Source organism: Gavialis gangeticus, unplaced genomic scaffold (genome assembly GCF_001723915.1).
Source record: "Gavialis gangeticus isolate Ggan-Ray unplaced genomic scaffold, GavGan_comp1, whole genome shotgun sequence".
NCBI classification, from domain to species: Eukaryota; Metazoa; Chordata; order Crocodylia; family Gavialidae; genus Gavialis; species Gavialis gangeticus.
The window spans coordinates 2,356,479-2,383,114 of NW_017728992.1; the positions used below are offsets into that span (position 1 = coordinate 2,356,479).

General features: G+C 41.5%; 1 protein-coding gene across 3 annotated transcripts in view; it reads right to left on the minus strand.

The window, feature by feature from the left end:
- The window catches only part of FHOD3 (formin homology 2 domain containing 3), a 783,635-nt gene that overhangs the window by 49,139 nt on the left and 707,860 nt on the right, over window positions 1-26,636 (minus strand). For all 3 annotated transcript variants that reach the window (XM_019520693.1, XM_019520685.1, XM_019520696.1), the window contains 3 exons: window positions 24,944-25,126; window positions 19,271-19,390; window positions 17,145-17,306 (listed from right to left, as the gene is read on the minus strand). In XM_019520693.1, coding sequence (XP_019376238.1) covers window positions 17,145-17,306; window positions 19,271-19,390; window positions 24,944-25,126 — 465 coding nt within the window. The remainder of the gene's footprint in view (window positions 1-17,144; window positions 17,307-19,270; window positions 19,391-24,943; window positions 25,127-26,636) is intronic.

Genomic DNA, 26,636 nt, shown 5'->3' on the forward strand with positions numbered 1-26,636 from the left:
AGGTATGGCATGCAAGAAAAAACTGTAAATGGGTCTCATTCCAAGATGTTGTATTTAATGCATGCTTGACCCCAGTTCCAATTATAGTATTTCATATATGAAATACAGTTCACAGCCATATCCAGAACTTAGTGCTTAAGATCTGCACAAAATGAGGATAGCCATAAGAAATGTATTACTGAAAATCTCCTCGATATAACCTGGCAGTGATTTGATTTATTGTTGCCTTGATTCAAAAAGTGATGATTTTTTCCTTTTCGCAAGGAAATAAAAGCATCCTTTGACCTATTCTGTGGGCAAGGGAGCTGTGTCCGTGTGGTTATGTTTTTGTTAGTGTGCCAATGCCTATTATTTTTAAAAGTCCTTTTCAGGTCAGTATTTTGACTGTTGGTGGTAAACATATCCTTGCTCTCTACATACCATCAGTGTAAAGTGCACATGGCAGACAAAGATACCATTATTGTGAGCAGAAAATTGGATCCAAGAACAAGCATTTCTATGGTTCAGCAAATAATTTTCCAACCTGGAATGGGAACTTCTGATTACTGCAGGCATTGCCATTAATTCTTCTCTGATCTCACCACAACTTGCATTTAAACCACTGTGATTTATTAGTTATCACTCAGCTATTCTGAGAAGCCGGCCTGTAAAGGTCAAAAGACAACACACCTGGGGAGCAAGGCTACAAAGAGCAGAAAGGAGTTGTCGCCTTGCCCTATAATGACACCTACAAGCAGCCAGTGCAGCCACAAACACTGGTGGTGCTCTCTGGGGAGAAAATACAGCCAGCTCAGTTAAGGAGGCACTGGCACGTTGATGAGAGTTTAAGGCTAAAACCTCTGGTGGAAACCCAGGAGGAGCACAGCAGTGAAAAATACCTCCTGCTTTCCCTTGGCATTACTCTCCACTGGAGCACAGGTGCCCCCACTTGGTGTACTTACTGATGACTGACAGCCAGTGAGACCAGAAAGCCAAACCAGGGCAACTCGCCTGCAAATTCTGTGCATGACCGAGGCTAAAGTAAAAAGGACAGCTTCTAGTGGAGTGTGACATACCTCTACAAAATATAAGGTCCCCATGGCAAATAGCTTGCCAGAATGTGGCTTGAGTGGTTGGTCATTTTTAGCTGATGCTTTAGGATGATGCACATGGAAAATTCATAGAATATGGGCAAATAAGAGTGAAATGTTCTGTGAGACAACTGCATGTGTTAGTCTGTATTCAAAGTACTGTTTCTCTCATGCACAAGTAAAAGCTTGGAATAAGCAGAGCTTTCATGTACAGTCGGGGTGTCCAACTTCTCAGCGGCCAAATGCTGTATGTTCCGCAGGCTGCAGACCCCCCCAGACTGCATGCCAGGAAGGACTCCATCCTCCACTATGTAGACTGTCCAGACTCCCTGAACTCTCCTGCCATGTAGGCTACATGAACTCCCTGTCCCACAGTGAGGCTACACTGTACTCCTCAGGGCAGGAAGCAGAAGCCAGATGAGGGAGGAGGAGCCCAAAGACCCTGGCAGCATCTGTGGGGGCAGTGGGGGGAATGGCGACCAGGTGGGAGTCCACAGGCCCCAAATGAATACCTCCTGGGCCACAAATGAGATAGTTCTCATGTCCAGAATCCTCTCCTTAGTAGGTTTGATGCTGAACACCCTAGTACTCAAGGGTTTAACTGAAAATGATTTTACACATCAAGTGATATACACTAAAATACCTCTTTCCCTTAAGCATGTCCCATGGTCCAACTAATTCTGCACTCAGCCTTCCCACAGATTCTGCTAGCCCTGGCCGCTGGGACCTTGGACCCTTCTCCAGCCTGGGAAAAATCCAAAGACCCTGCCCAGTTTACAAACAGCCCTCATAATATCTCCAGGCCAACCTCCCCTGCCCATAAGCACTATTCTAATTGCTCAGGAATATCTAGGATCTTCCTTGGAACATCCGTCTTTTCTCTGCCTGACGTACCATTTCTCTCAGATGCCTTTGCTATACAGGAGTTGATTTCCCCATTGCAGGCAGACAATGCCTTGGGTGCCCAACCCAATAATCGGTGTGTGCCTGGAAGTAGCAGTTGTCTTTGCCCTACTTAGCAAGTTACTTAGCAGTGCTGACTAGTCTCTTTTTCCTTTGGCTAAACCATGATCCAAATGATAAAGATGTACATACACAGCACACCATCATCTTTATAGTGATAAAAGCAATGTAAATAGATTCAACAGAACATTGCCTTTTCAATAAGACCACATGCACCATGTCAATGAAATAAACATAAGAAACCATTCATGACACCCCAAGAGCCCCCACAACATAATGGAGTTCATGACAGTCAAGCAACTAGCTTGGAGGTCACAGAGTAGCTAAACCAGGGTTGGGCAGTTATTTCAGGTGGAGGCCCGCTTACTTAGTTCAGCAAGCCATCGAGGGCTGCATGACAGGCAGCCAGGGACAGATAAATATTAATTTTCTAAATTTTTTAGGGGTCCTGGATACAATGGCCCGGCAGGCTGCATTGAGCCCATGGGATGCAGTTTGCCCACCCCTGGGCTAATCCCAAGATCTATAAACCACTCAATATGTTATTCAGAGCCACTCATTGGGGCTTCCTTGACTATTCTAAACATTAACATTTATATAATGTATAATTTCACAATCAAAAGCACAGTAACTAAACTATAATTATTTACCTAGGAATGTAGTATTTCTTCTACCCTTAAGAAACCTATTACTGTCCTGAGAATTCTTTTATTTCTTGGGCCTTTCAACATGCGGGGAAGTTTAGCATGAGGTAAAGCTCACCAGAGCCCAATTTTCCTTAATTATAAACTGCAGATTCCACTGAAAACTGGCATCCAAATGGACTCATATGGCTCAGAGGTTTTTCCTCTTAACTGAGTGGTTTAATAAGTCAGTGACACAAAGAAGCTATTTTGTGTCTTTATTGACAGTATTATTAGGATTTACTAAGTCACTGGGCCAAATTCTCAGGTGGTCTTTCCATGGTGCAGTTATTAATATCAGAGCAAAGTAAACACAGAGGCCGTGTCCAGACAAGCATGGCTGTATAGTATGTGGCCCTGCAGACAGGTCTGCAGGGCCACATACCACACATTCAGGTGCTCTCTGCACTGCAATGCAACAGCAAAGGCAGGGCGGGGCGGGGGGTGGGGAGCTGACGCTGGGAGATCCTAAGGTCAAAAAACCCTGCGCAAAAAAAAGTGGGGCAGCACACACAGGGACAGCGCACACTGCCCAAAATTGGAACCTGGCCAGCCAGAGCCATACTCCAGCTGCCGGCCAGGCTCCAAGCGGCAGGATCACTGTTGCTGCAGCCCCAGAAGGCCCCCAGGACCACAGGTAAGGCTGCTGGGGCCAGCCCAGTGCTGGCCCCAGCCTCCCCTACCCCACTTAGGGTAACCTGCTATGCTTCAGAGGGCGAATGGCACAAGTGTCCTACTGCTAGTTATCCCCTGGGAAACAAACATGCACACTAATGTGGACGTGGCCAGAAAGGGCATAAATGATGACCACCTATAAGTTTATCAGGGGTGACCACCAGTATCTGGGGGAATGTTTGTTCACCAGAGCGCCCCAAGGGATGATGAGGTTGAATGGTCATAAACTACTGCAAGACCATTTCAGGCTGGACATAAGGAAGAATTGCTTTACTGTCCGAACCCCCAAGGTCTGGAACAGCCTGTCATTGGAGGTGGTTCAAGCACCTACATTGAACACCTTCAAGAGTAAATTGGATGCTTATCTTGCTGGGATCCTATGACCCCAGCTGACTTCCTGCCCTTCGGGTGGGGGGCTGGACTCAATGATCTTCCGAGGTCCCTTCCAGCCCTAATGTCTATGAAATCTATGAAATCTATAAATTGATACTAAGTCAGAAAAAGAATGATTTACAACCAACTTGGCACTTACTGAACATGAAACTCAATGGTTACTCTGCCCAAATATATTCTATTAGTTCTATGCATTGTTATACTTCTTTAATATTAGTATTGGCTTGATTTGTGAGGTTATCAAGGTTTTATACTACATAAAGGAGGCAAAAAGGTGCATACACCTTTTTGGGATCCAAGTGAACAAGAACAGATTCAATTGGTTTGATACAGAAGACATTATAGCTGAGAATTATTTATTATATTACATAAAGCAAACAAAATACTACATACTACCCTCCTTTGACCAGTTCAGTGTATACAAGATTCCTAAGAGTGAAGAACAGGGCTTAGAAGGCCCTTCTCCTTGTAAATACTTTGGGATTTTTTTAACATTGCATTTTGAAAAAAAATTGAGTTCCATAATGGTAGGGAATGCAGATTGGTTTTCTTTTCTTTTTCTTCTTCTTCTTTTTTTTTTTTTAAAGGGAAACATGTACTATCTCTCCTTCCAGCTGAAAGACCGCACAGTGTCTAACATAGCATTTAAGCATTTAGCTAGGTTTCTCATTAAATTGTGGTTCCACAAAACTAAGGAAAAGGAGGTTCAGAGACATCTGCTGTAACATAAAAGTGTTTTATAATTATGCTGCACTGAACAAAGAAATGAGAAAGATGGTCATTTTAAATTGTCATTACAATTCTATCCCTGAATAGCAAAAAGAAGTATGGGGTAGTCAGCCAAAGTGATTTTGAATAACATGGAAATTTATGTTCAGCTTACTTTTTGCATCAGTTTTACTGATATGCACATGAAAAGCAAAAGTTAGGATGCTACTACCTAATATCACCTACAACTACCAGCTTAAAAATGAATCTGTTTTCCAAAGAATACAACAACACATTCTTTAAGTCTTAAGCAAAATAAGATGATTTCACATTAGAATACTGTGGAATATCTGTTTATTTTTATTTGTAAACCAATTAAAACAAAAGAAACATCCCAATACATCGGATATAGGTCTGATTCATACTTTCTATTTTGATCCAGATTCATCCACATCTACAGACACAGCAAATGATAATACCTCAGACTAATTCTCTTACAATTTTTGTCACACCTTCAGCCAAACATCAATACTGAATCTTCTCAGACACTCCTAACCATAGTTCAGTGCCAGGAGACACCACCAAAATGGAGTTCAAAGATAAATCCCAGTTGGTACAAATCCAAAGCTAACACAAATCCTAATTCCCTAATCAACAGCTTCTGTAAATCAGAAACTCCAATGACCAACTAACATTCAATTTTATTGTCCAATCCAAGCCATCCAAACAATTTCTTACTTGAGATCAACATTTTGGGCCCCACACTTTAAGAAAGATGTGGGCAGTTTGGAAAGGGTCCAGTGGAGAACAACAAAAATGATTAGAGTCCCTCAAAAACATGATTTATGAGGAAAGGCTGAAAGAGCTAGGATTATTTAGTCCAGAAAACAGAAGACTGAGGGGGAATTTGATAACTGCCTTCAAATACCTGAAGAGCTTTCAAAATCACATCCTGCATCTTTTTTGTAGGTCACTGTAACTTCTGGTATATGTTCTCAGTAACCCTACAAAGTTTTCCAATAGCTAACAATTATCATTTATTGCCACAATCTGGGTCTTCAGCCTTTGTTGTTATACTAATGAAAATATTGACTCCAGACATTTTCTAAAGAAGACCACAACCTCTGCATTTTGCCTCTATTTCTTTCAGTGTTATTAACTATACAATCAGCACCTGTACAAATGACATGCTTCATTTTAATTTCATAATGCGATAATAATAAGATATAGTTGAACAGACACACAGAGACGCACAGCATTTCTCTTCATTTAGACAGTTTATGTTCTACAGCGATCACAGTTGGAGATGTTTATAATTTAGGTTAGACAGGTCATTTCCACATTATTATAGGGATGAGTTTTGATGTGGAACATGGAATTCTCTTCTTCCTGCTTTGGCTCAGAGCCCAGGGGAGTTCTGAGAATGGATGGAGTCACAAATGAGTCTATAATACTCTCACAGAGCAAGCAGATTATTATACCAAATGTTACTTAAGCATGTCACTGCAGTACATGATAGGCACCTCCAATTTTTCTGCTAGCTACCCTCCTGCTTATATTTTCATCTGTGAAGATTCTGTTCCACAAAATATACCTACATTGCCTTCTGAATTTTGTAGCTTAGGAATCTGCTTATAATACACCACAGGATTCACTACATATAATTAAGAGTAAATAAAGAAGAAGGTGAGACACAGTTAGTTATTAGACTATGTTTGCTAAAATAAAAGGTAGGGGCACCACTATGTAAATAAATGCTTTTGCCTGCAATTTCTGCTTTATTAGTAATGTAAACAAAAGTCCTACAGTAAAATTGAGGGAGAAAAACAGGCAAGGTTCTTTGGATAGATGTGATATCTTTTATTAGACCAACTAAGTAGTTGGGGAAAAGTTCTTTGCAAGCTTTTGGGCAGATGCACCCATCTTCAAGCACCAGCAGACTCTGCTTTTAATCTGAGTTCTGAAGAAGGGTGTTTGTGCCCGAAAGGTTGCAAATAATTTTTTTCCAACCATTTGGTTGGTCTAATAAAAGATATCACATCTACCCAAAGAACCTTGCCTGCCAATGTCCCTAGACCAACAACCCTACAACATGGGAGAAAAACAAGCAGATTAATTCCAACAATAAAGTTTCTTTTACAAGGAATAAGTACTTGTGTTTTCCTTTGAGGGACAAAGAGACCTGTGACTCTATGGGCTCCAATACACATGCATGGAGCCTGCTCTGATGCGCTCCTAATCCAGCACATCATAGCAGGCTCGATTAATTGACTGTGCCGGAGCACAGAAATCAATGTGCTCCGGCAACCTTCCACGTCATGTGCATCAGTGTTCTGGTGCATTTCCATGCTGAAAAAATGGTGGCAGGGTGTTTTGAAATAAAAGACGTTCAATGAGCTTTAGTTTAAAGCACCCAGCTGCCATTTTTTCAGCATGGGGACACTAATACAAGTGACGTGTGGGCACTTTTAATTAGCGTGACTTGCTAATTAAAGTGTCCAGTGCCATGTCCCACAGCACATGTAAAAATGTCCTATATTATTAAATTTCCTTACCCAAAAGGCATGGTTGTGTAAGTAAGAGCAGCCAAAAGTAGGACACAACTTATGACTGATGAGAAAGGTAACATGAGACTGTCACAGTCTGTTGCCCCATAGAGATCTGAATTATGGTACATGTTAATGGTTCAACTAAAAACAGCAGACAGATATATATTGTCAACTTCTGGGGACACAATCTGGTCAAATTCAATCTAGGAGAATATTTCTGAGGACACAAGGGGTAAAGTCTTCTTGAAAATCCTTCAGGTTTATGTGCCTAATTCCCATATGAGCATTTGAAAATATCCTGCAAAACTTCTGCAACAAAGAGCAACTTTTGGCTATATGAAGTCAATGCTGATTAGGTTTTAATGGATGTAGCATAACTAGATCTAATGTTTTACCAATATCTGAAATCAGAAGAAAGACACCATAACACTGTATATTCCCATAGTCCAGGTTTGGATAATTATATCACTTGAGTTTCAGAGTAAAGAGTGAAAAGGAATGAGCTGACACCCTGGTAGATTAAGGACAATGGAAAGGAGAAAGTTGGATGACTCAAGGATTTCATTACAAGAATAGTATGCCACTTTCACTTAAGCCACTGGCTGTAATCTGACAAGACAACAAGGAACAGAAATCATCATCATTTAGTAGGTTTCACTGGCACACAGGAGGGGAGCCAGAAGTCTTGGTCTAAGTTTTAGTGGAAAGGTGAAATGAGTATTTTGCTCCCAGTGCTAGCATACAAATAAACAGTTACTAATGGTCATAAAAATAACCGGGGTGTATGGCCATATAGTAGAAAATTAGACAATGTAGGTCTATGGCAAACTGACACAGCTTTCCTCGATGAGAGTCACAGTAGTGCATCCAGAGGAAAGGTCAACTTAGCTGTAAACTGGCAATCATGAAATTACTGCGATGTGGGTCCCAGGTTTCAGAGATGAATACATTTCTATATGGACAGTTCTCATAAAACGTGAAAAGCAGAATCTCTCTGAAGCCAATTACGAAAACTTGGACACCGGGATCAAGTCACTGATTAATAATATGTGTGACCTTCAGTGCCCATTTACTTATTTATACTGTGTTTGTCTCTGTTCTCTCTTTGCAAATTCAAAACTAAATTAACCAAAGGATCTCTTCACAAAATTTATGCAAAAGCCTCCATGACCAGAGGCTGAGGAGGAACAATCTCTTATCATTGAATATCAAACTAGTTCAGCCCAGCTTTAAAGGGGCCTTCAGGAAAATAATAATGTATTCATTTAACTTGTACCTTCAGTGAATCAATAAACTATCACTGGGCATCTACTGCAATGTTACTGAGTTCTAATCTGCTAGCTGGCAGACAAAACACCTACATTTCTCTCTTACTATCTCACATAATTTTTGTTGTGGAAACTTTCTTTATCTTTCCATTTCACTAAACAAAGCACCTGTTTATATGCTTGCAACTGGTATCATAATGGACACTACTGCCACATTAACACTATATCTCCACAGTCACAGTTGGTTCAAATTTCCTTTGGAGAATTTTTCTCCTTTTTTGATCTTAAACAACATATAGAAAATATATTTTATTGGGCACTGAAATTACAAACCAACAACTCTAGTGCATTGTGGGTGAAGTTACATGTTGCACTTAGACCAGGGGTTGTCAACCAGAGGTATGTGCACTCCTGGTGGTACTTTGAAAGGTCCCAGAGGGTATGCAGGGGTGGGCAGGGACGAAGTGCCACCACCCCACGCCACTGCCTCATAGAAGCAGGGCCTGGGTAGGGCAAAAGCAGGGCTGCACAGATGCCATACTGCCTCTGATTGCCACCCCGCCCCATGTCCAGCCACTCGTCACTCTCCCTCCCCATGGGGGTACACTTATTAAAAAGGGGGACGCTGAGGCTACGCTTATTTAAAAAGGTTGAAAACCCCAGACTTACACCATAATAAGGGCACTTAAAATGTGAATGTCTGCATGTTAAAGCTCATTAATGCATGCTAAATGCCCTTTAAGCATTTCAGTTACACTGTTTAGGCAAGGGTTAACTTTGGGCTGTGCTACTCGGCTCGTGTTCAGGTAACTTCAGTCTGCTCCATGGATATAAAACGAGCAATTTGCAATCCTCCAGCACCCCAAGATGCACCACTCCTGTTGTGTGGACAAATTTTTCAGCCTCCCAAACTCTACTCCCTCCTCCCTGAAGTGTCCTGGCTCCTAGTCACATTCCTACCTGCCAGCCCTCTAATGGCAAGTCAGAGCTGTGCAGGCAAGAAACAGTATTAACCCTTAACATGCAACTGCTCACACCATGTTCTAACTTTAACACCACTTAACATTCCACAGATTTAGTATAGTCTAAGTGTAATGTAACTTCACCCTGAGACAAGGTTGGAGAATCATTCTGAAAGACAGCCGGGCACAACATGATCTTTCAATTTTTCCCCCGCTATAGGAAATACTTCTTTCTACTTAAGGTCAAGTAAAAACAAAGCCATAACATGCGAGAACAGCATTTGTGTTTCTCCCACTTCCTTTCTCCCCACAAGTCCAAGCTGAGTTATTTGGCTCATGCTGCAGCCAGCTGCAGACTTCCTGTTCCCCTGAGTATGCATTAGTGAGATCAGCAGTTCTTTTCTGACAGCAACTGATGCTCACTAGTCAGTGCTGCTACTGTTTCATCATGCTTTTCCTTTTAAAATTTCTTGCTTCCCCACTGTTTCATATCAGTAATTAACTGAAGGATCTTCCTACAGGAGTTAAACACAGCCAGGAAGTTTGGTGCTTTATAAATGAATGACTTAAGGGGAGGACAGGACAATTACAAATTACCCTTCCAGGGTTGGCCCTAGACCTTTTGATGCATGAGAAAAATCATTCATGGGATGAAAAAAAAGAACTCTTAATAAGGATTTTTTTTTTCATTGGCATCATTAAACTGATAAAGAGATACCAATGCAGACATCCCAACTCTTTTTTGAGCTGGGAGGAAGAAATGCTACAAACACCACTGATGCACAGACAGATCCAAAGGTCTATAGTTCTGCCTTTATGTTAGATGTAAAGATAATGTGGCACTGTTAACAGACATATAACTTTTATGTTTAAAACAGTGAACAAAAGCCAAGTTGTAAGGTGTATCAATGGCTCTAAGGGTTTAGGACAGGGGTGGGTGAAGTCCAGCCCATGGGCTGGCAGTGGACTCCATTTCCCAGCAGCCCCTGCCCACAAGGCTGGCGGCCGGTTTCCATGGAAACCCCAACTGCACCTGTGCTGTGATAGCATAAAGCTGGGTTGTCACAGAGATTGGCCCCAGCTGTGCTGGCAGGGCAGGGGGCTGCTCTGGAGCCGCTGGGATCTTGCAGTGGGGGAAGCTTGGGGCAGGGCCAGGGCAGAGCTTTGGTCTGCAGCCTGCATGCTCTGGGAAGGGGCACGCAGGTAGCGGATCGTGGCTCTGCCCTGGCACCTTGCAGTGGTGATAGCCTAGTCCCAAGCCAGTGCAGAGCTGCGATCCACTGCCTTGAGTGCCCTTGCCTGGAGCATGCAGGCTGAAGACTGCAGCTCTGCCCTGGCCCCAGACAAAGTTGCCCCTGCCACAAGATCCCAGCGACTCGGGAGCAGCCCCCTGCCCTGCCCTGCCGCTCCCTGCCAGCACGGCTGGTGCTGGTCTCCATGGCAACCCCAGCCTTGTACTATCACAGGGCAGGTGCAGCTGCAGTCTCTAGCGAGACCAGTCCCAGCCATGCGGGCAGGGGCTGCTGGGAAATCAAGTCTGGCTACCAGCTGGATCCGCTATTTTGCCCAGCCCTGGTTTAGGGATTAGTGCCTAAAGAATTATGTTATTTTTTTCATAAAATCAATATTTTGAATATACATTATTGTATACTTAGGCTTTTACAGACTGTATATGTGTATATATATGCTTTGTACATACATTCATTTCATCTGTCAAATCCTTTTGGTTGAATTAGCCTGTTTTTTACAAACCAAGTGAGAAGAAATGGTCCCTGGGAAAGGAGAATCTATTTTTCAACTGGACAAAAATTATTTAACTTTAGGGTTTTAAAGGATGCTTACAGATGAAACAGAGCACAGAATTCAGTGGAAAACTCAGTTAAATATTTATACTTCATTGATGTCAGTTTTACTTATCCAAGTTTTTATATACTCTCAGTTAACATCCCAAAGAAGAGGGCAGTTCAGAAACTTTCCACATCCTAACTTTCAGATTTGTGGCAGCCAAGACCAAGTGGAACTGAAGCTTGTAAAAGTAATGTATCATGGGTACAATATATGCTGGACTATCCCAAAGAGGAAGGCCTTAGGCATCCCAGGGATGGTAAAGGCTATAATTTCTCCTAATGTAACTTTGTCTGGCCTTTTGGAACATTATCCGCTTTTAGCAGAGCAACTCAGAGATCAGCAAACCACAAAGTGAAATGCTGGGTTCAGTTCTATATTGCCTTGGGTCTAGAAACTTTTAGAAAGTGCTGGTGTTTAAATCAGATGTTCTTCAACTTCTCAAACTGTGGGTCGGAGATCTCGTTTCAGTGCCCATAGATAAAAATCTGCTGTAAATTTGGAAGATTAGCTCTTCTCATGCCTTCCACAACAGTCTTTATTCTTTTAATGATTAACCCACAGTTTAAATTGTGGTTTAACCTCTAAACAAATAAAGGAAACAAAAAGCAAGAATTAAATGAGCATTGTTAAATGTTGTGGTAAAAGAAGCTATTTGAAGAAAAGAGAATTTCTGGGGAGAAATATGCAGGTCTGCTAGGTCATCAAGGATTAAAGGGAGAAAATAAGGAAAGAACAGATATTATTGAGAAGCTAAATTATTTTTTTCTTCACTCTTCACGACAGAGATGTTGGAAGAATACCTATTTGGAGAGGGTGCCTTTTTGATAATAAAGATGAGGTACTATTAGGGACTTAAGTGCTAAACTTTAGGTTTTAGAACAGAATCAATACATAAAACTTCAACAAATACATGTGAGCAGATAATATATACCCAAGATTTTGGAAGGTACTTAAAAATGAAGTGGCTGAATTGTTTGCAAAATGATGTTGTTTCTCATTAACATCAACTACTATACCCGAGGATAATTAATCTTTTACATAAAAATGGTAAAAGGATCAATTCATGGAATTGCAGGGCTGTACATCTTATCCCTTATCTCTTGCTAAAATGGCAATGAAAACATCTGAAAGTTCATGTAATCGTGGGCTAAATACAGACATTAGACATAAACCAGTATCAGTGACTGAAAACCAGTCTACACCTAAAACAGAATAGAAGTTTGGGGTACGTAGACTAGTTTAAAAAGCCAGATCCAGTCTAAGACCTTGACTGATGAGGTATCAGACTTAATTATTTTTGATTAGACTGGTCTATCAAACTTCTGTGCCAGAACCCCTACCAATTCATGTTAGGTTGCTGTCCCTTTGTATCCCAGGTACTTTGCAGCTCCCTTCACTAGTCCCTCTTCATATGGAGATGCACTAGCACTCACCAAATGCTTGGCTGCTCAGGGGAGCAGGGTCTTGCAATGGGCCAGGGGGATAGGGGTGCTCTGTAGAAGGAAGGATTGTGCCCTTTGGAGCTTGGCACCAATGGCAGCTGAGGGGCCTGATCTTTGCTTCTACGAAACACCTCTATCCCTGTTGTCTCCTGGGCTGCGCCAGTGCATCCTGCTGGTTGCCTCTGGTGCTGAGCTCCAAGGACCTTAATCGTTCCTTCTAGTACCCCTATCTCTGCTACCCAGTGCAAGCCCCCTTCCCCTGCCCTCCCCGGCTGCATCAGCATGTCCTGTCAGCTACTTCTGGTGCTGAGGTCTGGCAGGACAAGCCCAGCACGGCCTGGGAGTCTTGTGCTGCGCAGCAGGGATGTAGGTACTCTACAGAAGTAAGGACTAGGCTCCTTGGTTGCCACTGGTGCTGAGCTCCAAGGGGCCTGATCCTTCCTTCTACAGAAGACCTGGGACAGCCCTCACTGGCTGCCATGCACATGACACCAGCCCACTGCCATCATTGTGGATGCTCCCCCATGCCCAGCCCTAGGCTTTCAGGAGAGCCCCAGTTCAGCTATATTCAGCTACCTTTCACAGTCTCTGGCATACTGGGAGATATGCAGCAGCATCCCTTGCCTTCTGGTCTTGGCCAGTGGAGGCATCTGCATGCCTCCGCCCATGCAAAGGGCAAATGTGTGTTGTGTTTGCTCCCGATCCAAGCTCGCAGCTTAGAAAAAACTGTGTAGATGTAATCGATTCTGCCTTGGACTTTTTGAATGTCTGTACCAAGCCATAGACTCCACACAGCATGGGCTCTGTATCAGAAAAACACAACCCAGGAGTCTATTGGAAATATATGAATATGTCAACAAAACTATTGGCAAATAACAGAAAAATAAAACTAGTTTAGACTTTCAAAGGGCCTTTGAGAGAGCCTCTCACAGGAAGCTACTAATAGAATTAAAAAAAAAATGGCTATGTGGCTCAGAGACTGAAAAAGGACAGAGACAAACATGTAATTTTCACTGGTTAAGAGTGGGATGCCCCAAGATTTTATAGTATAAATTTATAATTTATTTGGAAAAGAGGGAGACAGTACTGAAGGCAAAAATTGTAGATGAGACAAATAAGAGATTATTCAGATTTTAGAAGCCTAGATCTCTTCAATTCCTAGTGGTTAATGTAGATGATGGGGTAACATTGTAGCAGATAACAGTCAGTGTTTAAAAAGGCAAAATGAAAATGCAAATTTATACATAATATAAACCACACATACATCCTACTGGGTTATCTGGCTATCATTGAGGACATTTAATGAAAACTACTATCAGAACTGCATAGGCAGTAAATACAAACAAATGAACAAACAGCTGCATCCTCCAATCAATCAAGATACACAATGAAAAAGAAGGAGAAAATATGGAAGGACATAATGATTTGTATAAACACATAATAAATGTACTTAATCTGGAACACTGTGTTCAGTTTTTTCACTTCACATCACAACTAGACACTTTTTTTGTCTGAAGCAGCCAAATACTTGTCAGTGTCAGAGAAGATATCATACCAGACAGACTACTGGCCTTTTCCAGGATAAGTGTGAAAAGCAACTGCAAAATTATAGTCTGGATTCCTCTGTTTATTTTCTCTCATTCATTCTTTATCAAGTGTACTTGGTCATACACAAGTAAAATCGATATTGTTTCTACCTATTAACCCTGAGAACTCAACCTGGGTTCTGAGAGGAAAGTTGGATCATTTTTATCTGGCATACTATCAATATTAATAAAGGTTTGTACAGTCCAAAGTTTGCCCTCAGTGAAAGTTATGCAATGCTCCAATGGTTTTGCATTATATGTTCAGTGACAAGAGGTATTTTTGAAAGCCCCTCACTCCAAGGAATGTAGCATGACTCTTAAGCCCAGAGTTCCTGCACTAATTTGATATCCTCTCACTTTTAGTGTCACAATTATTTATAGAAGCAATAAAGAATCACGAAAATGAAGGTATAGAAATATGTGCACCAGAGGCAGGTATCCCACAGAATAGAAATTACCTTCATGATTACTATTTTTGTGTCTATTTTGGGGTCTTTCTTACACACTGGTCACATCTACAAGTGTCTCTTTTAAGTGGGCTTAGACTAAAATCGCCATTTTTAAGGCACGTTAAGGGCACAGGTCTACATGTGCAAACCCTTAATGTGCCTTAAAAATGGTGATTTAAAACTATGTGGGCCTAAATTTGATACCTGCATAAAGCAGTCTAATTACTTAAGTTCCACTAAAATAAGGCCTGAAAAAAAACCAACAGAGGAAATGGTGTGCATAAAGAGGGTGATCTGCCTAAACCTCCCAAGCAAGAGACAGTGGGCATGTCTACACGTGTATTTAAGCACACCTAAGCTTAATGCACCTTCACTTAGGGCACATTAAGGCAATTTAGATGCATATCTACACATGGATGCACCAATGTGCATTAAGGCACATTAAATTTAGGCATGAATAACAAAGTCGCATTAGCGCACGTGTGGACACACTAATGCAAACTAACAAGTTGTGTGCCAATGGATACACACTGTATTAATTCGCATTAGCATGACTGCACATGTGCTAACACGACCTGGCTATTTGTTTCTCAAGCACAGCACCACAACACACGGCTGTTTATAACTATGGGGCTCCACCATCCCATGCGCCCCTCCCTTATGCCACCTTAACCCTGAGAATCCTTTCAGGGTAGAATGAAGAGTTCAAGGAAAGTTAAACAAAATAAGAATAAACGACTCCTGGCCTTTACTGTGGCTTCATCAAAACTTCTTAATTCTTTGCTTTGGCATCTTTCTTACTCTTCCTGACTCTGGGCTAGGGCTTTCTGAGCGTGTCCCAACCCTCAGCATCCTGCTCTCTCTCCCTGGCTCTGAGCAGGGTACTCCCAGTCATGCCCCATCCCTTGGTGTCTCACTCTCCTCCCCCGGCTTCCAACCAGGGACTTCAGGTGTGCCTCACCCCTCTGCTTCCAGCTTTCCTTCTCCAACTTTGAACTGGGGACTTTTGGGTGTGTCCTGCCCCTCTGCCTCCAGCTCTCCTCTCCTGGCTTCTAACCAGGGACTCCAGGGTGTGCCCACCCCTCCATGTCTGGCTCTTGCTTGCCAGCTCTGAGCAGGGGATTCTTCTCCGTGCTTGAGCTGGCAGTCCCTCCTCCCACACTGTGTGGCCCCATCTCGAGCCAGCATGCACCCCGGATGTGAGACTGCTGGCTGGTCCTTTCTTTCTCTGAGGTTATTATGAAGACGGAGGGCTTGGGTCAAGGGTTGGTTCCCCAGGGATTCCCCTGACCCGATACCTCTCCCTCTCACAGAGTAAAGAAAAAAAAAAACTTAATTTGGAAGCCAGAATTTGAACCCTCCTTTTATTTTTTTCTATGAAAAATTAGGAGACACGTTACTATATAAAAGTAACTTAGGGGGCTGACTGTAATGGTTAGCACATTTCCAGGAAGAAAGGGAACTCTTAGCTCTAAAAGTCACTCTTATGCAACACATCCTCACAGAAGAAGACATTTCAAGCCTGAGACTGAATCAATTCAATCTTTGCAGGTTAGCATAAGCTGGGTAGATTGAACCGATAAACAAGTGAACAGATATTCATTTTTGATTCTGGAAATGCAGTCACATGGCTGCAAGTAGCCCAGGCCAGAAACTGGGGGCAGGAGGGTGCTAAAGCATGCCTCCCTGCTTGAGTGGAGCAGACAGCTTGGGCCAGGGCTGGTCCATTCACTCTGAGAATTTGTGGCAGAGGTGCAAAGCATCCTGGGATGCTGGGGGACTGTGAGTTAACTTGAATCTAGAGGGGATTTAGGATAGAATTTCAATAAATCAATTTACCCTAAATCAGTTAACTCTGATACTACATCCAGGTTTATCTTAAACTAATTTTGGCCATTTTGAAAATGGTTTGTGCACTGAACTTCTGTTGTTACAGATCTGAACTGGTTTCTGATCACTTGTGTATAATTTCTGTCCCTAGCCCTTGAGTCAACTTGATCACAAACAAACAAAACCCCTCTGGTGTCCAAGCAGATTTGAGTGAATTTTAAAATTATGTTATACTAAAAATGTAGCTTATATAAAACCAGAATATAAGAATATATTGATAATAAAATAAAATAAAAGGCCTGAAAATAGCTAATGACAAGTCCACACAGATACATTCATTAGTTCTATTAATAAATGTATATAACAAACAAACAATGAAATGTTTGTAAGACAATAATTGCTTCAAAGCAAAGGCAATGGATTTGTTTCAGTTTTATGAAATATGTAATAGCATGACTGCCTACTACTGCTTTGATGGGGAAACCATCTGACAGAGACAGAGATACAGCCAGAAGGAACATGTCTTGGTATCTTTAAAATTCCATACAAATGTCATAACAAATCCACATTCATCAGTAGCACTGTGAAGGGAAGGAATAAGGGCAAACCTTTAATGTTTCATTTAAAACGGTTTAGTTTCTCACGGAAACTGATAAAGACCCGACATCTGTAGAAAATCCAAGGAGCTTTCCTTTATTTCCTTCATTCTCAGACATACCTTGGCTGACCTAGTGATGGCTCCAATCTCAGAATAAAGATCTGTGCTGTCTGGGAATTTTTCCACCACCATAGTGCAGACATGATGCAGAAGAGACTGCTTGTGCACTGTGTCCTTGACTTCTGGAACCTTCTCGAGGTAGCTCAATTCAAAAGCTTTGGCCTGTGAGGAACAAAGACATTACGAAGACAAGTAAATTTATCCTGCAGAGTTCTTGAAAGAAAACATTTATTAAGAAATAATGGGTAAAAAAGGATGAACAAAAGAGATTACTCCTTTTAAATAAAAAGAATAAAATAATACAGTGCTCATTTATACAGTATTTTATATGCTGTTGTAAAGAGAGCAGGCACTACACTTGATTTGAGCCCACAAGAGGCTGAAAAATGTACCACAACTGTGTACAGATACTTATTTCTACCAGAAGGCATTTTTTTCCAGTAGAAAAATAGCCCAGGAGCTGGAAGGCATAGATGTTCCTCCAGCCCTGTGACTAGAGAGCTTCACAGTCAAGCACTCCAGCCAGGAAGCACTAGAGGGCTGTTTTCTGGTCCATCCTTATGGAAGCTATTAACTGGCAGCCTGTCCTCTCCATGCCTGAGAAGGGGGCTGGCTGTCAAGTGGCAGTTGGCAGCTGCTGCAAAACAGTAGCTGCCACAGATAGCTGGGGAGGGTTCTTACCCTGGGAGAATGCCCCCCACATCCCACCAATCATTGGATTGGCAGGAGAGGGGTATTCCCCTTTGGTGGGGACCCTCCCTGTTCTCCCCCATAGGAAAATAGCTCTGCTTTTTGCACTCCACTGAGATGACTCAGAGGCATGTGGGGCGACGAATGTGGGGAGAAGGGAGGGGAAGCAGAGCACTCAGACACTGTGGCAAGGCTCTGAGAGCTTTGAGGCAGGAGTATGGCAGCCTGCCTCACCCTGTGCTGTTCCGGGCTGACCCAGTGCAGTATCGGGCAAGGCAAGGACATTTCACTGTGGTGGCAGAGCTCCTGGCACAGCAACCTGCCTCATCCTGCACTGCTCTGAGTCAACCGGGCAGCAAGGAGAAGTCTCCACAGACCACGCTCCCGCCCCCTTCAGCTTCCCCTTAAGTTCCTCACCTCCCTCTTATCAGCTGAGCAGTGGGAGCAGTGATTTAAAAGCTGGAGGAGCTGAAAGCCAGGTTGTGCAGAGGCTTTCCTCAGCCCAGCTCCCCTTTGCTGCTGCACATCTCGTTGAGTGGCAGACAGCAATTTAAAAAATGGCAGTCAGGTGTAGGGTTTATGGAAAGCCTCCCTGCCCTACCTCCCAGCTTCTATTTGCTGCCCAGCCGAGCAGTAGGGAAGAGACTTAAAAGCTGCTGGAAGCGGGTTCCTAAACCACGCTCCCAGACACTGACTGCCAGATTGCCACCCTGCCACACAGCTGGGCAGTGGGGGCCAGTGGGAACTGGCAAAGTGCCTTGCCTCTTCCCAAAACTGGGGACTGTCAAGTTTGGGGAAGAAACAGGGAATGGGGGCTGGGAGATGCTCCCCTCACCTCCCAGTCTATGGGAGTGGGGCAGAAGGTGCCCCCTGTGCTTTCTCAAGGCTGGGGTGATCCCATGATCAGGAATGCAGGGAGCCTTTCTCCTGGCTCCACTCATCCTAATCTCCAGGAGGAGTTAAGATGGGGGAAAGTGTAGAGATGTTCAGTCTCCTGGGAGAAATGCTCTTGGGAGCTATTTAACCCTGGTTGTTTCCATTTTTGCTCCAGAAGAAAAGCCCCATACATGTTTGGTTTCTACCAGGAGAATTGCAATTCTCCCAGCAGAAACTGAATCTGGGCTTGTACCTGGCTTCTAACTGTACTGAAAAGACACAGGATATTTTACTTATACTATGAATGAAGTGCAGCTCCACTGAAGATAATCAAATTACAATGATGTGAGAACTAGGCCAAGTCCAAAACCTCTTTCATATTCTTTTAAAGGCAAAAACCTGCACTTGAGAAATATAAAACATAGGTTTTGTTCTTCAAATTACAGGCATATATTAAGAATATAGATAATAGGCCATAGTCACACTACTGGGCAAAGAAGCTGATAAAGCAACTCTGTAATAGTAGATGGCAATAAAATGATAGGGTGACAAAAGCTTACATTGGTTCCATTTAGAAAGTTCCCAATGGCTAGTAAAGTAGAAAGGATAAGTCCCAAAGTTTTATTATGTTCCAGCTGGTCCATTCCTTCCTTCAGATCTAAAAGTGGTTCTGCAACTTCCTATCATTTAAAAAAAAAAGAAAGAAAAGAAATAAGTAAAGGAGAAAAAATTGTTTTCCAGTGAGTTCTGACTCAATTCTGGGGTTTAGATTAATTATTGTAAAGGTTCCTAAACTGTGTTCCTACAAAGAGTTGGCTTGTCAAGAGGAGCTGGCTTTCTTCATTGTTCCAGCTACTAAATCACATGAAAAGACAGCAAAGTAATAAATTAAATTCTTTCCTAATGTTGCCTGTGCATGTAAGCAATTACCTGTCATGGGGAGGTTATGTGTTTGCAAGTGGAAGAGGACATTACACTGAACACAGTAATGAAATCTCTTTCCTCTCTTTTTTGTGACCTTTCAAAAGACAATAACACCTATTATTTTTTGGTGGCTTGAAATTTTAAGTCTGACTTAAATTCTTTCCAAGTGATGGCTGCCTTGAGTCACAGACAGGATTGTGTGCTACTTTAAAGCTCTAATATGCCACTTTAAAACCCCCAAACCCCATTGTGTCTACCTTTACAAGACTGGATTCTGGTTTTAATGTTTTTACTTGAAAACTCTTAATGTGCCTGCAATTTGCTACATGAACTGATAGGCTTAGAACCATAAATTCTGCTTCATTATCTCAGGAAGTGAACTACACAATGTAGTTCAAAGGCAGAGAGAGATAGAGTAATCTAAATGAATGAGCTTATTCTTATGTTTTTTGTGTGGCCATGAGCTGTTTACTTTGCATATAAAATAAAGTGAACATACTTCTCACTTCTCTTTATCAGGAAATTTAATTTTAGCGATCTGTGACCAGCATCCTTTCCCCAAACTGTTACTGTGTTTAGGTACTGAAGAGTCAAAATTAAGTGACGGCATTTTAGACCAAGAGGCAAAATAATGTCAGAACTGTCACAGAGAAAACATGGAAAGTCATTCTCAGATCGTGCAGATATTTTACTAGAGGCATGTGCATGGAACAATGCATTACTAGTCACTACTATTACCATGTTGTTGGAAAGAAAAGACAAGAATTGGAACTTTGGAAGAAACTGAGAAGTAAAGTTCAAGGCAATTTATACAGAAAAACAGAAGTGAAAGGGAAATGCCTTCATGGGGACCTTACTCCTGTTTAACTAAAACTGTTTTATAAAATAATTTAGTTAAATGGGTACTTCTGTATGAACACATTTCAAGTAATTTAAAAGTTTATTTAATATAGCTATCCTTTTTAAGGCAAATTACTGGGGTAAGCCAAATTCATATAAAAAAATTGTAAAACACAGGCATTTGCTCTGGTTTAGCTAACCAACCTTATGCAGACAAGTCCTAAAATGGTTTTACTTACATTTTATAAAACTAGTGGAAAAAAGGACCAGAAAAAACTTACAGGTAAGATTGTGATGCATGGAATAAGTAGAGCATACTTTAGCTTATTGTATACCTTTATTCAGTCACTCACATGCAAAATATTCCAGCTTAGACACCCTTACATGGATTTTCTGACATATTCTTCTTCTCCTTATTATTATTATTATCATCATATATTTTTATAGCAGTGCCTAGTGACCAGCCAAGAATAGGACCCCCTGTAATTGTTACTGTATATACAGTCTGACACATAGCATGATGTCAAAGAACATACAGTCTAAATAGTGGTAAGAAATAGCACTGCAGTGCTCATCATGGTGGCTTTTAAACCTCATATTAGTGCCACAGCCCTTTTTTCTGGTGGGAATAAGGGAAGTTGGTGGGTTATGGTTTTTTTGCTTGCTTGCTTTTTTGTAATAAGAGAATTTTCAGTGTAAAGTTTAACTAGCAGGATGTTAGCATAATGGACTGACAAAAGAAGAAGAGATGAAATAAAGGATAACCCCAATATATTGCAGGATAACTCAAATATATTGCATTTACTCAACTACAACATTTACCTTCCCCAAAAAATAGCTGCTGGAAACTGGTATGTATTTCTTAAATGAGGAAATGAAGGGAACAGAGGAGTTGATTCTGTGGGAGCCGAACCACCTAGCCCCTCTTCTCAGGCTAAGCAGGCAGCCAGCAGCGTTTGCTGAGTCAGCTAAGGGCCTTATCCTGCTGGAGCCAAATTGGCTGGCCCCTTTTCTAGAGCTGGATGGGTTCTCAGCTGACTCAGGTGGGTGCTGCTGGCTACATCCTCCAGGTCAACTCCAGAAGAGAAGAGGGGCTGGGTAGTTTGGTTCAGCCAGCAGACCCTGCTGTATCCTGCAGCTAGGGGCCAGAGTAGTCATAGGTTTTGCTTTCTTTCCCATGTGAAAATACCTTATTTTCAAGCAAAGATTTTTCTGTTTTTCAATAACAGGGTGCAGGTCTTATTCAGGGGCATGTGATATGTAAGAAAATACAGCAGAACGGAAATTTAAGTAGTCAAAATTTGCTGCCTATGCATTGGTTAAGATGCAAGCGTTAAACACCCTCCTTTCTGAAGATTATAACATGTTAGGACCAGCTTCCACAAATTCTTTCTAGCTTCCAAAAAGTTTGGATGCAATTTCAGAATGTTTTCTCTAAAAAAATTAGACTTCATGTGCAAGTATGATATTTCTTTAATATACAATAGCATGTGGTCTCCAGTTTGTGCAGACTTTGCAGTCTTTGGAGATTTTCAGCAATGAATGGCAATCCTTGTCTTCTCTAGCTTAACTCCTCTAGTTAGTACACCTGCTTGCACTCATTGATGATCCTTACAGTTTTCAGCATTAAAGATAAATATGCACATGCTGAGCTTAAAGGCTTTTATCTTCAGATCAAGGAGAACTAGCTCAACAAAAATATATGCCACTTTGTCTTAACTTCAAACTTATCTTGCGATGTCAACCCTCCCCCCTCCCTGGAAGAAAAATAAGAGTACATAATTTGACAGTATCTGAATTGTATCTACCTCAGAGCAAAGAACTAGCATTGACATATAATGTTTACATTAGGAATCAAAGAAAACAAAAGCCAAAAAGAGAGAGAGATGATTTAAGGTTGATACTTAAAACAGAATATCACCTTCTTGTGTTTGTGCCATAAGATACGGTTTAGCTTAAAAAAGCTGTTAGATACTAATAGCATTCTTTTACTAATTTATGCCTGAATAATCAGTAAGTGTTTCAAAATATAAGGAAACATTATTGCTCCTCCAATACTTTTGTATTATTTGCGTGGTAACATGTTGACACGTTAAACCATTATATACATGAAAACATCTTTTTAATTTGGTCACGTGGAGAATTGTATAAGTTGTCATTGTTGTTGTTTTTAAACGTAATTTTAGATGTTAAGAACAGCTGAATCACTTCTGCTCCAACTTCATAAAGAATAAAATGCTTCCTGGCTGAGAGGAAGGAGGAGGACTTTTTTAGAAAGTTGCACAATGAACTTTTAACTCTACTACTCTACTACTCTACTAAGGCCCCCTCTACACACTGCAGGTATTGCACAATTAACTGGTTAATTGCACAATTACCTTAAGACCAGCTACATCTGCAAAGTAGATATCACATGATAGAAAGCTCCAACCAGCTACAAATTTAGGCCTTAAAAATATGTACTAACTTTATAGCTGGTTGTTATCAAGCTTTAATTTTCACGTGTAGCAGGGTCTCCCTTGTGCCTGGGAGTCCTATTAACTGACAGGACTTCCAGCTGTGAGGTATACCTTGCCCAGTGTGAAACCCTGAGGTCTGGGGATCAGAGCTTCTATCTCCAAGGCTGGGGGGAAGGGGGATGAAACCCCCAGCCCACACAGGGCTCCTGGTCCAGCTCCTCACCCACAACAGGGACCAAGAGACCCTGCAACTCCACAACTGATGGGACTCCTGGCCCCAGATGCACCTCCTGCAAGGTGCAGCCTGGAACAGGAGCCCTGTCAGTTGTGGGGTTTTTGGTCCAGGTTGCGTGTTAGGCACAGCCTGGACCAAGAGCCTTGTCAATTGTGGGGCTCTTGGCCCTGACTGCATGTGACTCCCATGGCTGGGAGCCCCCTCATCAAAGAGGTACCTAGCCAGGGGAGCTTGCTTCTTGCCAGCCCAGGGAGTGCGCAGGATTGGGTTTCCCCTGCATTGGCAATATGGCAAGTTGGATCTAATGCACAATCCCACAATCACACCCCCTGCCTTGAATATGTAGCATGGCAGGAGGTGTAATTGTGTGGATCATACATTAGATCCAAATGCACCTTTACCTGGATGTGTAGAGGGGACCTAACACAGCAACTCAAATATGTTCCCATAAACGTAAAAACACACATTAGTTCATGCACTCTGTAGTCCTGCTAATGGAAGTTCATTGTCTATAATATCTTTTGAGGTACTCCAGACAATCCAATTTCAAAGATCCAAGAAACAAGGTTTCAATCTTTCCCCTCAAGACAGTTTTCCTACTTGTCTTTCTCAATGTTACTGTTAGAAAAATGTTATGGTACAGAGCCTATGTTTTTCTTGAACATTTTCACATTATTCATTTTAAGTTACTCTTGTTTTATTCAAAATCATCAGAGATGAAGCTCATATCTGATACTCTGACAAGGGACGGCTTTTAGCAAAAGAAACAAGATATTTTATAAAAGTCTACCACAAGAGGACCTTGGCCGTATGTCAATAGTGCCAGCAATTAGTTAATTATACTGCTATGGAAAGATTACTGTAACAAATGCAGAGTATCTGTACCATGTTTTAACAATGTTCATTTCAGTGGTTCTTTAACACCTGAAGTAAAAGGCTTTCTGGTCTATCCATTCCTATAACTGTGTGTATAAGTTGAGAAATATTATTAGAATGTATTGACATTTCTGAATTTTCAAAATTTTGGTTTGCTTAAAATGATTTTAAAAATTTTGGAAAAATTTAACCAAAACAGATTTTAGGACAATAGGATATGCTAAACCCTGCTCTGAGGAGAGGTTAAGGCAACTGAAGAACATCTTTTGCAAGCAGTGTGTTTAGTGAGGAAAATACTTATTCAGGAGGCATTTGCAAGAGTCTTTGGAAAGATATTTCCGTAATTTTTTAATTGCATTTCATTTTACAATAATCTCCTTAAATCCAATATGGAAAAATGTGGATTTTTAATGACTGAGTTAACAGAAGTTGACATAAAGGGCTAAACTTATTCTTGGAGTAATTCCATTGTAGGTAAAGTAGTTACACTGGATATGATTTTGATTTTAAAGTATTCAAACAAGATACATTTTGTTTGTGTGTGTTACCAGTCAGGAATTTCCTAAAACCATAGTCTAAAATTGGCCAAAATATTAAATTAAATTATTCTTAGTCTTAATGCAAGCAAAACTCCACCTGACTGTTCTGAATATTTTGACTGGATAAACAGCAGTATGGATTTAGCCCTGTGCCTTGTTCACAAATTATTACTACCTAATTAAAGAAGGAAGAAATAAGGCTAATAAACGGGCAATTTTAGCTTCATTTCCAGTTGGTCACCAAAGCAAACATGAAAAGCAATTCATTAGCCGTACTCACAATATATCCAACTAGGAGGACTGAAGAACTTGAAATAAGAACCTGAAATGGTCTCCTCCTTCCACTCAAAGGAAGCTCACCTTTTCCACTAGCTCATAGTCCATTTTGAAAGCCCAGAGCTGGAGTCTGGCGGAGAGTTCGCTGATAGAAGAAAGTGTGAGAAGAAACTGTTCTGCGCTGCCCAGAGGAATGTCTGGGTTTGCCATCTGTGCCTCCTGGATTTTCTGCTTCTCCTCCTCTGTAGGAATCATGGTTAGAATTTTCTAGGACCAAAGCCAAAGGACAAGAACTCTGAGTCAAGAGCATAAGAAATGAGATTTCAAAACATTTTGTTTTAATTCTGAAGGAGGAAGGGTAGGGAGAACTAGCATGTCCAGAATCTGGAATGTACTTCCAAGGGAGGTGGTGCTCTCCCCTACCTTGAGGGTCTTCAAGAGGAGACTGGACAAGCACCTGGCTCGGGTTGTCTGACCCCAGCGCTCTTTCCTGCGCATGGCAGGGTGTTGGATTCGATGACCTACTGAGGTCCCTTTTGACCCTAACATCTATGAATCTATTACACAACATATATTGGAAACAGCATTTTTCAGTTAATTAAGTAACACACTTGGTACTTGCTTTATTTACACTGGCTTTACACTGGGGTAACTCTGCTGAAATCAACAGAGGGACTCAAAACAAGTGAGAATAAAGTTGTGACCAGAATCGAGCATATTCAGGTATGAACTACTGTCCAGGACGCTAAACTATAACGAGGAAACCTTGAACACTTGCCATTTGTTTAAAATTAGAATTAAAAAAACATTTTTTTTATTTTGATGAACTGCAGGCAGTTAACCACAGGAAAAAGCTATCGAAATATTACTCCTTAATAAGTCTTTAACATAGTAAATGTTAAACCCAAAAAAGAAAAGCAAAATGCATCAAATAATTCAGGACCTATTGTCTATTGAAACTGAATAGTAGGTTTTCAACAAGACCTGTCTATTCATTGAAAAGAATGTTACGTTTTTCCATGATGGCCAAATCAGCTTCATAGGGATACAAAAGAACCACAAGATCTGCCATACTAGGTCACACAATTGACCAATCCAATCAAAAATCTTGTTCTAGCAGTGATCAATAACTGATGTGATGAACCAAAGGAAGACCTCTCTGCCCTGTCCCATCTATATGCATCTACTTTACTGCTGATAAGCATGGGAAGAGAGGGGTTCCCTTCTTATGCCATTATGTGAAGGACCAGGTTTAATCCAGCAAATTATCATCTTGCATTACTAGCATTTATTTAAATCCAGCCACAGTACAGTATCTAATGATTTGATAAGGAAAGAGTAAACTTTATTTTCAAGGGACTCCCCTCCTCCCTGAGTTTTATGTAAGCACAAGAGGCCGACAGCTGACAAAAGCGTTCAGTGCAAGACATCTATGCCACCGAGACAATTAATGTAGCATGTGAAAAAGCTAGGCCAACCCAATTTGCTATGCAAGCTGTCAAGGATCATGACTGCTGTTGAAACGTTGCCTTGGAAGGATGAGAGCAGCTGTTGACATGCTGGCTGATTTCATGTTAGTTGCACTCAAGGAAGAACAAATGCCACAACAAGTAGTTCTTCAGAGAAACTTTCAACCATTTTAACAAATTTATTTTTATCCTGTGATTTCTTTGTGCCTTCATGAGAAAGCCATACATAGTTTCATAGTTTCTAGGGTCGGAAGGGACCTGAGCAGATCATCTAGTCCGACCCCCTGCCATGGCAGGAAGAGCACTGG